The sequence below is a fragment of the Lissotriton helveticus genome, chromosome 4_1 (genome assembly GCF_964261635.1).
Source record: "Lissotriton helveticus chromosome 4_1, aLisHel1.1, whole genome shotgun sequence".
NCBI lineage: Eukaryota > Metazoa > Chordata > Amphibia > Caudata > Salamandridae > Lissotriton > Lissotriton helveticus.
The window spans coordinates 310,217,565-310,233,152 of record NC_136063.1 but is presented as its reverse complement, the minus strand read 5'-3'; the positions used below and the strand labels follow the sequence as shown (position 1 = coordinate 310,233,152).

The 15,588-nt window shown below is 44.8% G+C and overlaps 1 protein-coding gene across 1 annotated transcript in view; it reads right to left on the bottom strand.

The window, feature by feature from the left end:
* Positions 1 to 1,202: 1,202 nt before the first annotated feature.
* Positions 1,203 to 15,588, bottom strand: part of MRPL13 (mitochondrial ribosomal protein L13) — a 116,450-nt gene continuing 102,064 nt past the window's right edge. The window contains exon 7 of the mRNA XM_078686834.1: positions 1,203 to 1,287. Coding sequence (XP_078542960.1) covers positions 1,263 to 1,287 — 25 coding nt within the window. The 3' untranslated portion in view covers positions 1,203 to 1,262. The remainder of the gene's footprint in view (positions 1,288 to 15,588) is intronic.

Below are 15,588 nucleotides of genomic sequence, written 5' to 3'. Positions count from 1 at the left end.
GGGCCGGAGTACCAGAAAACCCATGGGTGGTGGGTGTCGCTTGGGGTGTTAGTGCAGGGGTTGCTGGCCCTGCATAGCAGAGCAGAGATCCAGTACATTGCTGGCTGGATTCAGATACTTCGAAGAGGTCTTGCATAACATTCTGCATGTGGGTTCACACACTGATTGCACCTATGAGCCGGGCAACCATTTCCCCCCCTTCTATATTAAAATTTCTCCTTCACCCTTGATTGCGAAGCTTTTGACTAGGATCCACTAGGACAATTATGTCAATGTCAATTATATCAATATTCAATGGACCAACAAGAATTACGTTTGTTTTGGCAAAACACTCACAATCCTCCGTCTTCTCTGTTTTATATGAATAGTTCAGTGTTCTCAATCAGTTAGTAATTGCTTACATTGGAACTAGTGTGTGGAGTGCTGTAACTAAGTTAATTTGTCTATTTTTGTTACTTATTCAATTTTTATTTTTTGTGTGCTTGCCATTTACTGTATAGTTATTTACTTTTATGAGTCATTGCTAACATATTATTGTTCATGTTATTAAATTAACAATTCTGGATACACAATCCCATCTTTACAGGTAAGCTTAGAATTTTATTGTAGTGTACCACGACTCAACCCCTTAAAACCACCTTCCATGAGCCAGGACTAGACCATTCATTTACACACAAAACTGAGAGGTAATGTGGCTTTGGGAGTCAACTTTCTGTCGCAGTGTTCTAGCTAGTGGGGAACATCTTGCAAGTCCACATTTGAGATTTATTATTTTTTTCTTGCAACTTCAAGGATCAGGGGAAAAATCTGACAATCAACATGCTGTTCTATATTCAGAACGCCTGCGCACGCTCTCTGGTCTGGTATTTGTACAGCTGTAAACTACTTTTGAGGTTTCAGATTCAACTGTTCACTGTAGAGACACTGTTCTGGTTAAATCCAATAAATCCATCAAATTTGTTTCAGACTTTTTTTCAGCTTTCCTTAAATATTTTCTTAATTGAAAGCAGAATCACGTTTGATTTGAAATATTTAATTTATTGCATGGGTTTGTACAATGTGCATTAGAAAAGAACAGATAGTATCGCTACTATAAATTTGCCCTCAATAATATAAAACTTTTTTTCAGTGTTAAAATGATCTCCTAGTCCTCCATTTCTACAATACTCTTCAGAGCTAGGCGAATGTATGATACAACTTAAACAAAAATGAACTAAGATGCATGTGATGCTGCTTTTTCTCTTTTCTCCGAGAATTCCCGGTTATTTCATTCGAAAATCGTCGGGTCTGGAAAAAAACACAAAACACAGCGAAAGAATAAACTTTAGTGCTCATTATTATATGAACAGCAAGAAATGTGTGCCACCTCCCCCGTCTCTTTTCGGCCTAAGGATTAGAAAGTGGAAATAACATAAAATAAAAGAAATGATGACGGGGAAAGCCTGCATGCCTAGAGTGCAAACAAATGTATTTTTTTTAAATAAAGGAGACAGAAAAAAATGTGTCATGATGCAACAGTTGCAAAGTTTGTACAATCCATAAAGCTAGTGACCCGGGTCATTCAGTAGGTTTGTGCATATGTAATGAAGTATGCACGTGCATGTGTAACCCAGGATTGGACTAGGTCAAAACATAGGCCAGGAGAACCAAAATAAAAGTCTTACCCATTAGTGATAAGCTGAGAGGTGAGATGCACAACTTATCATCATGTTTTTTCCATTTTTTATCCATGTAAACCATTCAAACTATCTGTGTGCACACTTGTTACGCGCTTCGTCCCATTGCGCTACAATATCACAAATCACGGGGGGAGCCAACACTGGATCCAGAAGCACAGGTAGCGTTCCACATGTCATGATTTATTAAAACAACCCGATGCATTTGGGGAAGACTTTCCCTTCGTCATGGGCATCATGACATCTGGTGCTTTTACTAGAATTCTCTCTTCCTGATCCCCTTCCGCGCTCATGACGAGCTGAGGTCGTCATGAGTTGTGCCGCTCGCACGCTCATGACGAGCTCAGCTCGTCATGTAACGCGGTATTTTAAAAAACCCAGCGCGCAGCGGGAAAACCGCTAGCGCGCATGCGGTTAAACCAACATAACGATTTCTATTGTGTCCTATTTCTGTTAACCAGCATGCCGAGGCCTGCGTATCTCATTTGAATTTTTGTGAAAGCGGTGCAAAGTAATGGATATGAATATAACGAATTGAACAACAGAAAAACAGATGAATAGAAAGGATAAACATGGATAAAAAGGAAGATTATTTAAGTGGATTTAATTAATTGGATTCATAACCTTTGTGGCTGTGCAACTTGGTGGACCCAGTGTTGGCTCCCCCCGTGATTTACCCATTAGTGAAGCATACAGCGAAAAAAAGTGGTAATATCAGAGAAATCAACATGAAAACCTGGCCCGCGTCCCTTCAAAACCGGCCCACAACGGCTAAAAAAAACAGCCCACAGAGTGATATGTCACACCATCCCATCCTTCAATGCCTGATTGCCGTATAGGCCAATCCGACCCAGACATCACCATACATATGCACGCCTAATTAATTATGCTGGTGCCATTTTAATCGTTTTTTAGTGCAGTAAATAAACATTTTTAATCGTACTATAGAACATTTGAGCAGCAGATGGGAGCTACCTGTGGGCCCTCCAAGAAATCGAACAAAAAATAGTTGTTTCAACATTTTTAAATAGGACCACAAGGGGTGGGCAAAGACCAGAGGAGTGGGTGTTGGGAGGGAGTGGAAGGAATATAAAAATAAAGCCAGGTGGCGCAGAAGGGATACAAAGGGGCAATGAATGAACGAATGAGGGGTTTTGTAAAGCACACAGCTGTTCCTGGGCGTGTCCCAGCACTAAAAGTAGCACACAATATAGAGAGAAACACGGAGCATGAGGAGAAAAGCACATGAAAGAGGGAGAGGGGGCAACTCACGAGGCAGAAAGTAACATGGAGTGCGGGCATGGGTATTTGGTGGACAATAAAAAAAAAAGGTAAGAGAGGAAAAACGCATGCACACGCAAAGAATGATTGAAGAAAACTAATGTTCTGCGATTCCTTATTAGCGAAACATAAGGATTTGCTAATAAGGAACCCCATAGGAATGAATGGGAAGACATTCTCAATTTGCAATTCTCAATTGGAGAATCACGACTGAGAATGCAATTTCAAGGGTGCCAGGGTGTCAAAAGGAAACCCTGTTGCACCCCTGAAATCTGCATATGAGTACATCTTGCACACACACATGCCCAAGGGTGTGTGGGTGTGTAAAATGGAACTTTGAAAAATGCACTTTTTCAAAGTTTTTGCAAATTACCATGAAGTTCAACTTCATGGTAATTTGCTCCCCCGATTAGTGAAATCGCTCCTTTTTTTACTTTAATGCATTGCATTTAAGGAATCTCAATTTGTGACTCCTTAAATGCAATGGCAATTTAAGTAATCGCAATTTAGAGATTAATTAAATTGCTTTTTTGCATTTGGGATGATGCATCCCAAATGCAAAAATACCGGTCGCAAAGGGGCAGATTCTGAGAATCAGCCTGTTTGCGACCGGTTTTGTCTTTGATGCATGTGGGCCCAAATTTCTTAAAAGTCAGCACTGGGAGGATACAAGTCAATCAATCAAAAGCATGGAAAAGTGTCTATGGTTCATGAGAGGGACAAACATAAGAGGAAGGAAAGCCATCAAATAAGGGAATACGAGTGACAATAAAGCCATCCCATGGAAGCAATGGGCTGGCTCTCAGCCCACTGTAGGTTTTTGGTATTGTCCACAAGAGGTCTTTCTCAGACCTAAAAATAAAAGATGGCTAAACAAACAAAAAGTCATTAAGAAAACTACTATATATCATCTTTCATCCTTATCCTTAACAGTGACTGAATGATAATCAATTCAAATTAAAGCTCGCTCACACAAGGAACATCTTTAAATTGCGGCTTTAACTTCCGCTATAGGTACACATTTTAAGTTGCTAAACCAGCTCACCGAATGATTCTTTTGTAGAAATGTTTATGTAACCCGAGGTAGTGGGCTGAAGCCTGATTGATTAATTTGGTGCTACTGGTCTTAGAAACAATTTACCAGGTGAGACCTAGAGGCTTTGCCAGTGCTTGTTTCAATTTCTTAGCTCGATACCCTTTTCACTTTCAGCAAATCTACATTTACCACTATGTTTTCTTAAATACACAACCGTGAATTTGCGAAAAGTTAAGTTCATACGTGAATGGAAAACGTATTCAAAATTCCAATCCACATACAATGCTGCACAGGTCTTTCTCTAAGACCTTGTAATGAGCTTTCAGAGGGGCTGCATTTTAACTAAGGGTGGTAACTCCTATCTTGCCTGGCTATGTGCTTTTGTCAGGATCTGTTTGTTGATTTTTTATTTGGATTGTGCAATGCACGCGGGTGTTGTCTTTGCAAATTTTTGCCCAATTGTGGTTCAAACACTGCCTACAGTAATAGGATGGCCCTTCCACTGCATCTAAGAGCTAACTCCAACCTCACGGCTTTCCGTAAACAGCTGAAAACCTTCCTATTTCACCCAGTTTAACTAACTCCCACCCTCTCCCCTCTGGGCCCTCCGGGTCGGATTCACGGTATTCCTAGCGCTTGGACGCCTCCGGGCAGCAATTTGCGCTCTATAAATTCACATCCTATCCTATCCTACATCCTGAAATGTTATTTTTTTTCATATATGTGTAATGTTCCATGATGGTTCTCACGTTACAGATACATGTCTCATTTAGAAGTAACAAAGAGCCCATCATGGAACAGTACAAGTATTCTAAAGTACATTTTCAAGATAGTCGCCCAGCGTGGGTACTCACAATGTGACTACTACTGCGGACTAATACAAGTACTACTGTTTAGGTCGAGGCCTCGTCCGCACTGCGATAAGCAGTGGTGGGCGGAGTCGAAGATTGAATGACCGTTGAGAGACCGAAACGTCGACACATTAACATCTTGATTGTTGTATATTGAATGATTCTATGATCCAAATTATTTATGCAAATGCTCAATTATTGTTAATGTATGGTTTCAGTGATGTACAAACTATACAAAGCATTTAACTAAAGGATGTTGCAAAGCTGCAATTAGTGTTGTAATTGATATAGTGGTGTTTTTGTTGCCGTACATGAAAAATGAGAAGATATATGAACGTATTCGCATGTTTTTAAGGGATTTTTTGTGCCACAAGGTCCACTAGACCATCTTCAGGACGATATGTTGCACCATGAATCTCTCCAAAATGAAAAAACGATCTCATGAACAGTTTCATCAAAATATACCTGAATTTGGCAGAGATAGCGGTACGCGGCAGGAATCAATCACCACATGGCTCGACAAACAGTCCGAGTCACTGGGCAGGGCACATACAACCCACAGACCCCCACCAACCCTCCCTCCTCCCCCCGCATAGCCAAGCCATGCTCAATTTGCCACTAGAGTCAAGCAAGCCCGGCTGAAGACTGCTGTAATGCCAGAAACCGGTCCTGGGAAGCTTGATTCCGGTCCAGGGAAGACATGGCTTGGCAGTTCGGGCTGGACTGTTCCCATGAGGCACAGGGTCAGACTGATTTGCATATGGCCATGTCTGAACTGGGGTGGCGGAGTGAGCTAAAGAACGGTGATGGATTAAACCCAGATCAGTTGATCAGAGTAGTGTATCATTTCCATTCTGTAGGAACATTTTCAATAACATGAGAACAAAATCTGTTTTTAGACAACTTAATAAATCACATCAGCTCAAAAGTACCTGTGAAGCCAGAATACAGCTAAAAATTGCAGTTATGACACACGCGGCCATGCACCACAATGCACCCAACTACCTCGCTCAAAAGCTGTCTATATCAGGAGGTTCGAGATCCAATAGAAGTACAAAAAATCTACTCCTGAAACCTCGTAGATTCCGGAAAGAGAAAACATACAAGCGCTCCTTCTCAGGAATGGCACCCAGGATCTGGAATGCGCTCCCTCCTGAAACCAGGCTTATCTCCTCCACTGCACTCTTCAAGAAAGAGGTGAAAACCATCCTTCTGGCCAAGATCTCCTGAACCTATAGGTGCTGAATCAGAGACTCTGCATTGCTTTGTAGCACTGTTCACCTTGTCCTTTGGCACTATACTTCTACTTGATGGGGACACTACTACGCTACTCCCTTACTACCGACCAATATATGATACACGTTGGTCTACTGATTCACTCTCCCGATGCCCCCACTCAGTGTTCTCTCTATACTAAAACATTGGTATAAGCCATCCACACACCCAAGGTGTACCTGAACACCTCTGTAGTGGGTTCAATGACTTGTGCCGTCTTATATTACTTGTTTACCTGACTGTATATTGATATGTTTTATGCATGTTATTATTATCCTACCATGTTAGTGACTTTTATACTGCTCCCATTACCTCTGTTTCATTCCTACTGCCCCTACCCTGTATTTGTGAAGCGCTCTGATATCTGTAAGGATCTTGTTCGCGCTATATAAAACTTTGAATGAATAAATAAATAAATAAATAAATGTCTAGTATGGGGGCTTTAACCCTCCCCTCTTCTCCATTGGCTGGCCTCGTAAATGCTGACCAGCCATTGGAGGAGAGGGGCGTCACTCGGTTCTAGCCCCGGTTTGAGCAGATTCGGGGGCGTTTTTCTCTCTTTTTTAAGCCCCGCCCCTTTTCTAGTGGTGGGCGTTACACCCTCCCTCTCGCCGAGGTCCCAGTCTATTCCTCCTGTAATGTACCTTTTGCTACCTCTTGTATTTTGTTTGCTCACAATTGTCACTTTTGCCTCATGTAACTTAACATCTGCTTTTGTAATTTGTTCACTCTGCCAGGCGCGCCACCAGCGGCGCCTGTGCCCGGCTCTCTGCTGTTCGAGACAAGGTGCTTGCTGAGCCCGAGTTCCTAACCGATCTGCTCTCAGCTCGAGTGGCTGAGAGCGTTACAAATGTATCTCTGCTGTGTTGCCCTGGAAACAGGAATGCGGCGCCGCCCGGTGCGGCTCGGGGCTTACTCAGACTCATCACACACACACACACACACTGTAAGGGGGGAGGGGCCGCCCTCTCAGCAGTCGATACTGCTTTCAATCACCGTGGCACCATGGGGGCCGTTTTTAGAATCCGGATGTGCCGGCGGTAGAGAGTGCCGTCACATCCGGAGGAAGTAGGCAGAAGTGGCGGGTAATCTGAGTGCAGCAGGCAGGAGACTCAGACTCGAGTCTCTATGCATCATCATGAGGTTCTGAGAAGAGATGTGGTTCCTGCGTGATTTTCACCGTGATGTGGAGGTAGTTTTTATTGTTATAGAGTGCATGTGTCTAGAGTCCCTCTCCTTTACTCAGCCCTCCTCTCGCTCTCTGTGCTTCCTTTATCATCCCGCTGCCTGTGCTTGCTTCCTCCACCCTCTTCCCGCTGCCTGTGCTTGCTTCCACAGCCATCTTCCCGCTGCCTGTGCTTGCTTCCTCCGCCATCTTCCCGCTGCCTGTGCTTGCTTCCTCCGCCATCTTCCCGCTGCCTGTGCTTGCTTCCTCCGCCATCTTCCTGCTGCCTGTACTAGCTTCCCCTGCCCTCCTCCCGCTGCCTATGCTTGCTTCCCTCGCCCTCCTCCAGCTGCCTGTGCTCGCTTCCCCCGCCCTCCTCCCGCTGCCTGTGCTCGCTTCCCCTGCCCTCCTCCCACTGTCTGTACTTGATTTCCCACCCTCCTGTCCTCCTCCTGCTGTTCGTGTTTACTTTCCTACCCCAAGCTTCTCCCACCGTCTGTGCTTGTAGCTCCCTTCTTCCTCCCTGCATTCCCCCTGTGTTGCTTGTTCATCACGCTGTCTTTACACACATTGCCTGATAACCCATTACTTAAGAGAAAAAAATTGTGCTATGACGTGGTCAATGCTAGTTTATTAACCAAAACAATGTCCCTAGACCAGAGAGCAATAGATTCCAATAAATATAGACTTAATAGTTCTATATCCAATGTCCAGCCGGACAGTTTAATTTTTCAATGTATAAAGTGCATAAAAGTTAGGTGTGATACAAGTGGGACACCAGCCGGTGCCCAACTAACACACTCAGGAAGGAACAAACAGGGAAATTTAGGCAATTTCCGGCAGTCTGAATATCATAAATTATACACAGACAATCCAAAAATACACATATGCAAATAATAATATCACTGGATAAATAAGCATTTAGTGTATAAAAGTCGACGACGTTTCGAACCCTATTCTGATTCAAGGTTCATCTTCAGGACAACACAAGATTGCCTAACAATTATATATACAGAGGCCAATGCTAGTTGTCACTTTAATTTGTTTTTTTTTTAACACTAAGCCATTTTGCACATCAGCACGGGCTGCTGTCAAGAATGTTTTAAAAAAACATTGATAAAGCCAATAGATCTCACGTAGGTAAAAAAATGTTGGCATTGCCAATTTTTTTCTTTGTACCTCTTCTCATGAACGCTCTGAGGCAGCAACAGCGAGTTAAGAGGTACGCTACAAAATGAAATGGATACAGTACCCACATCCTTAGAAGAGGAATTGCCTCTAATATCACTAGGACCACCTGCGCACTCTCTAATATCGTGTCATTTGAGTCTTCATTTCTTATAGAATACTCCTCTAAGTGGTGTAGTAAACTAGAAGAGTTGGTCCATCTTTGCTGCAGCGCTCATCAAATCATGGAGGACGACTGCACACGTCACTTTGACCCTTTGTTTATTGTTCCTGGCCATCGACCACTAAAGCCAAGGTTTTGTAATATGACTTAATGTAATGCGCCTAGCATTCCAGTGTGACTGCCTACTCTCAGATACAGTGATCGTGCAATGTGTCCTTTCAGTGATGTTTGATACTATTGAGTCACAAATTATGCGATTGATTCTTCCCACCCCAACCAGCAATGTAAAGACCAGTATCCTGCCCATGGCATCTATGTAGGATCTGGGGGAACCTAGCTGATTGACTGCTCAGTCTTTCCCTTCATCCGTGCAGGTTCAAGGCGAACCAAGGCTTATCAGAGGTGACATTGCTGGTGTCTCCCTCTCAGCGGGACACTGGCTACTGTCTTTAATGCAGAGTTGACCTCCAAGCTCCCCTTGAAATGAGATGAATGTCTTGTAGCCAGTGCTTAATTTGAGCAGTTGGTTTACTGTGCTCGGCACAAGTACTTAATTATGAGCACCAGCTCTAGTGACAGTCTACCACATGGTGGCGCTGCCTGGTTAATTTTGAGATGAGCATAACAACTGTGTTTATTAAGTCAAACAACATTGAAAATGAATAATACCAACCTCTCACACCATTATTGTAGCTTTGTGTGGCGTGAAATAGTCTGACTTGTCGCAGTTGTTGAAGTGATATGGTCACTAGGTGTGTTGGTACTGTCCTTGGCAGAGCTGGCAGGGGCTATGGGTGGTGCAGCTGCAGTGGACTCCTAGGAAGAGTCCTAGCAATTATGTTTTTACAAATTAAGCTCTGTTTGTAGTCCAAGGAGGGTTTCATAAACAATTTTCAAAGATTGGTAAAAATCCTCTGGTTCTTTGTTTTCTTGAATTTTAATATTTAGAAGATTTACAGGACCAAGAAATGTTATTGATGACCAGGTTTAATACACCGACACAGCTCTCATTAAAACAGCGAGCTCATTGTGCATAGATTGTAAATGTACTAATTGAAAATAAAAAAAAAGCTATTTAATCTGCTATTCGGGTGTACAAAGGATGCGTTGTCACGGTCTCTATCTACAGCTCGGCTGTGCTACCCCAACTATGGTAGGCTTTGCAAACCTTTACGCTTCTTCATGATCTTGGTAGACGTGAATACTGACAGACCGCTGAAACGTGAGCACCACAGGGGTAAGCCAATACTAACATCACCATAGGTCTTCAGTGGAAGGTAAGACTGTCTCGGATTTCGGGAAAGTCATTTACCATATCCAGAAAGATGTCTGCTGCTTTAGGATTGTGGGTGATCATACCCTAGAATTGGTCTAGATTTGTTGCACGGTGGGGCTTTGTGGGGGCTCCTCAGATCAGGAGGACCCACTCAGATGCTTTGTGGGGCTGAGTGGGCCCTGCGAAGTATGTGGTGTGTGTGGCCCTAGAGAGAAGGGACCCAAAAACTGCCAAAAGACCAAGCATTCGCAAAGCCAACAGACTTGGCTTGCAAGTTGAGTCCTGACACAACCATTAAACAAGCATTTGCAATGCAATAGGTCGCGCATTATTAAAGTTTGAGCTTTTGGTGTTGCATTATTATTAGCAATGCCAATAGCTCAAACTTTAATAATGCAAGACCTTTTGCATTTCAAATGCTTGTGTTGTTAACTTTTCGTATCTAGGATGAGTACCGCCGGGCAGAGTTTGTTCCTGCGCGAGGCTTTATTTCTGTGATTTCCTCCTTTGCTCCGCGTGGGAGGTGTCGCTTCTTCGGTGGTGGCTGGTTCACAGACCTCCTTTCACTGTTTGCATGCCTGGACTTCTGCCCTAGCCACCATCGCGCTCCTCTGAGCTGTTATGACGGTCTCTTGACACTGTACTTGAGGATCTGACCCCTGTCAGCCACTGGAGGGTGTATTTCAAGCGCATTCATTCGTACCTCGTTAATGGGAGGGGAATTTCCTCCCGAGGCTTCCCCGCTGCTGTTTGCACAGTTTTTTTTGTTAGGTCGAGGACTCCGGTCGAGGCAAAGTAAGTAATTATTAAGCAAGTATGTTGTTTTAATGGCTGAGGAACGTGCTGGAAAAGTGCACCTCTCATTTCAGTGAGTCAGGGAGCAAAAGGTTGTTTTTGCCACTAAATCATTCGTTCTTGCTACAAATCTGTGTTTTACTCATCATGGATTTATTTTTGTCATGTCTTTATTGTTTATTACACATTATTTGGGCATTTTTCACAATTTGACTTTCATGGCAGTGTTTAGATGTTTTTCCACACTGATTTGTTTTCCCTCGCTGTGCTTGCTCCCCTGCCCGTGCTTGCTCCCCTGCCCCCTGGCTGTGCTTGCTTCCCTGCACCCTGGCTGCGCTTGCTTCCCTGCCCCCTGGCTGTGCTTGCTCCCCTGCCCCCTGGCTGTGCTTAATCCCCTGCCCCCTGGCTGTGCTTGCTCCCCTGCCCCCTTGCTGTGCTTGAGTTTAAGTTTAAAATATTTATAGAGCGCTACATACACCTGTGCGGTTTCTTGGCGCTGAGATAGCAAACAACCTGATAGGCGGGGTCAATCGCTGCGACATAGGCTGAGGGAAGGAAAAAAGGTTTAGGAAAAAAAGGCCTGAGTGAATAAAAATGTTTTCAGGGATTTGCGAAAGATAGAATACTGGGTGAGGGACCTAAGATGAAAGGGGAGGGAATTCCAAAAAAGAGGGGCGAGGGTAGAAAATTTAGAGCCGCCCTGTTTTTTTTTCCTGTAGCGAGGGACAACCAAGAGATGTTGGGCTGAGGAACGAAGGTCTCTGCCGGGGACGTAAGGTTTGATGGCTGAAGATATAAAGATAGGGGCCAGGCCAATCCTGGCCTGGAAAGCCATGCAGCCAAGTTTGAACAAGGCGCGTTCCCGGACGGGGAGCCAGTGAAGTGTCTTCAAGAGGGGAGAGGTATGATGAAATTTGGGGAGACCGAAGGCGAGGCGGGCCGCCTGGTTCTGCACCAGTTGTAACTTGCGCAGGCTGTACTGAGGGATGCCATTGAACAGGACATTCCCGTAGTCCAGGCGGGACAGGACCAGTGCGGACATGATCAGTTTGAGTGCCGAGAAAGAAAAAAAACGTGAGATAGAGCGGATAGTGCGGAGGGTGAGAAAGCAAGAAGAGACCACAGAACCAATCTGGGAGTGAAGAGTGAGTTTGTCATTTAGTTTGATGCCTAGAGTCTTAACAGAAGGGGCTGGGGTAGGGGGAGAACCAAAGGAAGGGGGCCAAAATAGAGAGCTCCAGGGACTGGAGCAACCACCCGTAACCACAAGTTCCGTCTTATCGGGATTGAGCTTCAGGTGGTTGAAGTTCATCCAGTCCCTGATGAAAGATAGAGTAGATTGAAAATTAGAAATGGAGTCAGAAGAAGAGGACAGATTGAAGATAAGCTGGAGGTCATCTGCATAATTAAATACCGTGACCTCCAGCTGCTGGAGGGCAAAGATGAGAGGGGAAATATAGAGATTAAACAATAAATGAGACAGAGAGGAGCCCTGGGGTACTCCGCACTGGACCTGGCAGGGGGTAGCTGAAAACTCCCCGAGGTGAACCGCCTGGGTCCGGTCCCTCAGGAAGGAGGAGAGCCAGATGAGGGCTGATCCACCTATGCCCGCCGCCCTGACACGGGAGAGTAGGTTGGAATGGTCCACCGTGTCAAAAGCGGCGGACAAGTCAAGGAGGACCAGCGCCTGAGATTGACCTACATCCATACCTTCTCTGAGGGTGTCGAGCACAGACTCTGTCGAGTGCTTAGGTCGGAACCCAGCCTGGCAAGGGGCCAACGTCCCATTCTCCTCGACAAAGGAGCTGAGCGCAGAGGTGACATGCCGCTCAAGCACCTTACCTAGAAAGGGGAGCAGGGAGATGGGGCGATAGTTAGCCAACACCGAAGGATCGGCTCCTGGTTTTTTTAAAATAGGGATAATGGAGGCGGCTTTTAATGACTGAGTCACAACCCCTTGGGCCAGCGAGTCGTTGAGAAAAATGAGAGGAGGCAGGGTACAAACAGAGTAAATCTGCTGTAAGATGTGTGCCGGGCAGACATCTGCAGGGGAGCCAGATTTGATTTTGGGGAGAAGAGAGAGGAAAATTTCCTCTGAAAGAGGGGGAAAGGAGTTGAGAGAAGCTGGGGCAGGGGGTAAGTGGGGGTCCATGAAGAGAGGAGAAGGGGGGGAATATTAGATTTGATCGTGGCGATTTTTTCTACAAAGTAGGAGTTGAGCGAGTCGCAGAGTTTCTGAGCTGGAGGGGGCTTTAAAGAGGTCCTATCAGAGAAGGCCAAGTCGTGGGTGATGGCAAAAATCTCCTTGGGCTGATTCTCAGCCGCCAGGATTTTAGCCGAGAAATAGGCTTTCTTGGTCTCAATGATGTTTTTTTTGTAGGTCCCAAGGAGAAGGACATAGCGGGACTTGGAGATGGGGCAGTAGTCCCGTCTCCATCTCCGTTCTGCCTGTCGAACCGTGAGCTTCTGCTCTTTCAGTTCTTTGCTGAACCACCGATTGGCATCTTTAGGGCGCCTAACCGAGGTGCGCCGGAGAGGGGCCAAGCAATCGCTTCCATTCGTGAGCCAAGAGTCGATGGCCTTGGCTTGAGCTGCAGCCGCCAAGCCCGACAAAGTGGGAGAGGAGGCCAAAAGTGAAGAGGTGAGGTCCGACAGGTTGGCCTTGCCCCAGTTGCGGGCCCATACGTCTTGCTCCCCTGCCCCCGTGGATGTGCTTGCTCCCCTGCCCCCTGGGTGTGTGGCTCTGGGTGTGTGTGTGTGTGGCTCTGGGTGTGTGTGTGGCTCTGGGTGTGTGTGGCTCTGGGTGTGTGTGTGTGTGTGGCTCTGGGTGTGTAGCACTGTGTGTGTGTGTGTGTGTGTGTGTGTGTGTGTGGGGGGGCTGTGTGTGTGTGGCTCTGGGTGTGTGCGTGTGTGGATCTGGGTGTGTGCGTGTGCGGCTCTGGGTGTGTGTGTGTGGCTCTGGGTGTGTGTGTGTGTGAGAGAGAGAGAAACTTTGTTTATTTAGACCACAGCCTTTTAAACAGTACAGAACACAATCAAGATCATGTAGTATAAACAATCTAATTCTACCACATAATAAATATTTAAAAACAATGCATATTAAAAGAAGGTAACACCCTCCGGAGCTACCGTTCAGTACATACAAATTACAGAACATACTAAGTTTCAAAATAAAAAAACAATTTAAAATTGAATGAATTAAAAAAAAACCATCAAAAAAAAAATCACATTTTGAAGGGATCCTGTAAACAATTAAAATCATGGCGCCTTCTATAATTTTTCCTTTACAAAATCTTTTATAGCCTTCTGGAATTTTCCCAATCCTATTGCTGTTTCCAGCGAGGGCATATCTGTAAGTAGGCAAGCCGCTTGGGCACGTGAATTTATCTTATGTGATAAAAATATTGGTCGTAAAAGCAGTTTCCGTATGGCAAGGACAAATGTGCAATCAAGCAATATGTGCAACATGTCATTTCTTAAACCTAGCCCACAATTACATATACCATCTGGGCCAATCAATACAGACTTTATTTTTCCATCTATCTTCCAAGGATTGATCCCAACTCGGGTCCTCAAGATCTCAGGTCTTAGCCCTTGGTTGGGCAATATATCCAAATACGGAAACCAGGATTCATTTTCCCATGAGTTCTTTAACCACTGGACCGATTTTTTCAATGACATATAGTCAAGGTCCTGGGCTCTTGAGGAAGCCTGACCTTGTTCCCTAAGCATTCTTTTTGTAAAATCGGCCACCATGGAGTGCTGGTTGAGTCTCACATTAAGGCTCCCTGCTACTTTCTGGAGGGTTCTTCTCACATCCTTTGCCCAACCAAGACGACTTGATTGGATCTCCTCTCTACACCATTGTGAGACCTTCTGTGCAGCACCAGGGTCCTGGCGCTTCCAAAACCTTAATGTCATTTGAGCCTGCACTGTCCAGGAAGTTATCCCTAGTTCCATTCTGATTGCTTGGACCATTGTGCAGCTAGGTAGGGACATTAATATCTTTAAAATGTTCCCTTCTTCCCGATCCCACCCCTGCTTGCCACTCAAGTATAATACCTCTGCCCCATACAATACTTGCGGGGGGATCATTGCTTCAAATGCCTTTAGCATTGGTCTGTGTGTCATATCGCCATATTCTTTATTAAACTTTTTTAGCCCACATATTGACGAAAAGGCTTTTGCTTTTTGTGCCTCCAAGTGGGTGCACCATTTTAGCGCACTATCAAACCAGAGGCCTAAGTATTTATATTCTTTAACTGCCTCTAGTTTGTCGTGGCCTAGATACCAATTGAAATTCTTTCTACTCTTCCCAAAGCATAAGACCTTAGTTTTATCCATATTTACAGTCAATAGTTTCTTATCGCAGTAATGTTTAAAAGCATTTAGTTTCCTTTGGAGTCCTACTTCTGTTTGATCCAGGATCACTAAATCATCTGCGTATAGGAGACAAGACACTTTGCGACCGCTCATTCTTGGGCTTGCACTTCTTTCGACTTCTAATGTCATGGGGAGATCTGCCAGGAAAATTGAAAATAACAGGGGTGCCAAAACGCACCCCTGTCTTAGGCCATTCCCGACAATTATCTTATGAGTTAATGAGCCCTGGGGATCTCTGATTATCTGGGCCCAATTCTCACTGTGTAGCTTTTTGAGGATCATCAATAGACCATCCGGGATTTTATATCTTATCATATCTTCCAAGAGTCTACAACGGTCCACTGAATCAAATGCTGCCCAAAAATCGTCAAAGCAACAGTGTAGCTTCCCGTTTTGCTCTGTCGATTTCCGGGCTAGGGCCAATAGGGCAAAACAGTGATCTATTGTGGAATGGCTTTCTTTAAATCCATCTTGTTCAACTGGGATAATTGATCCCTCT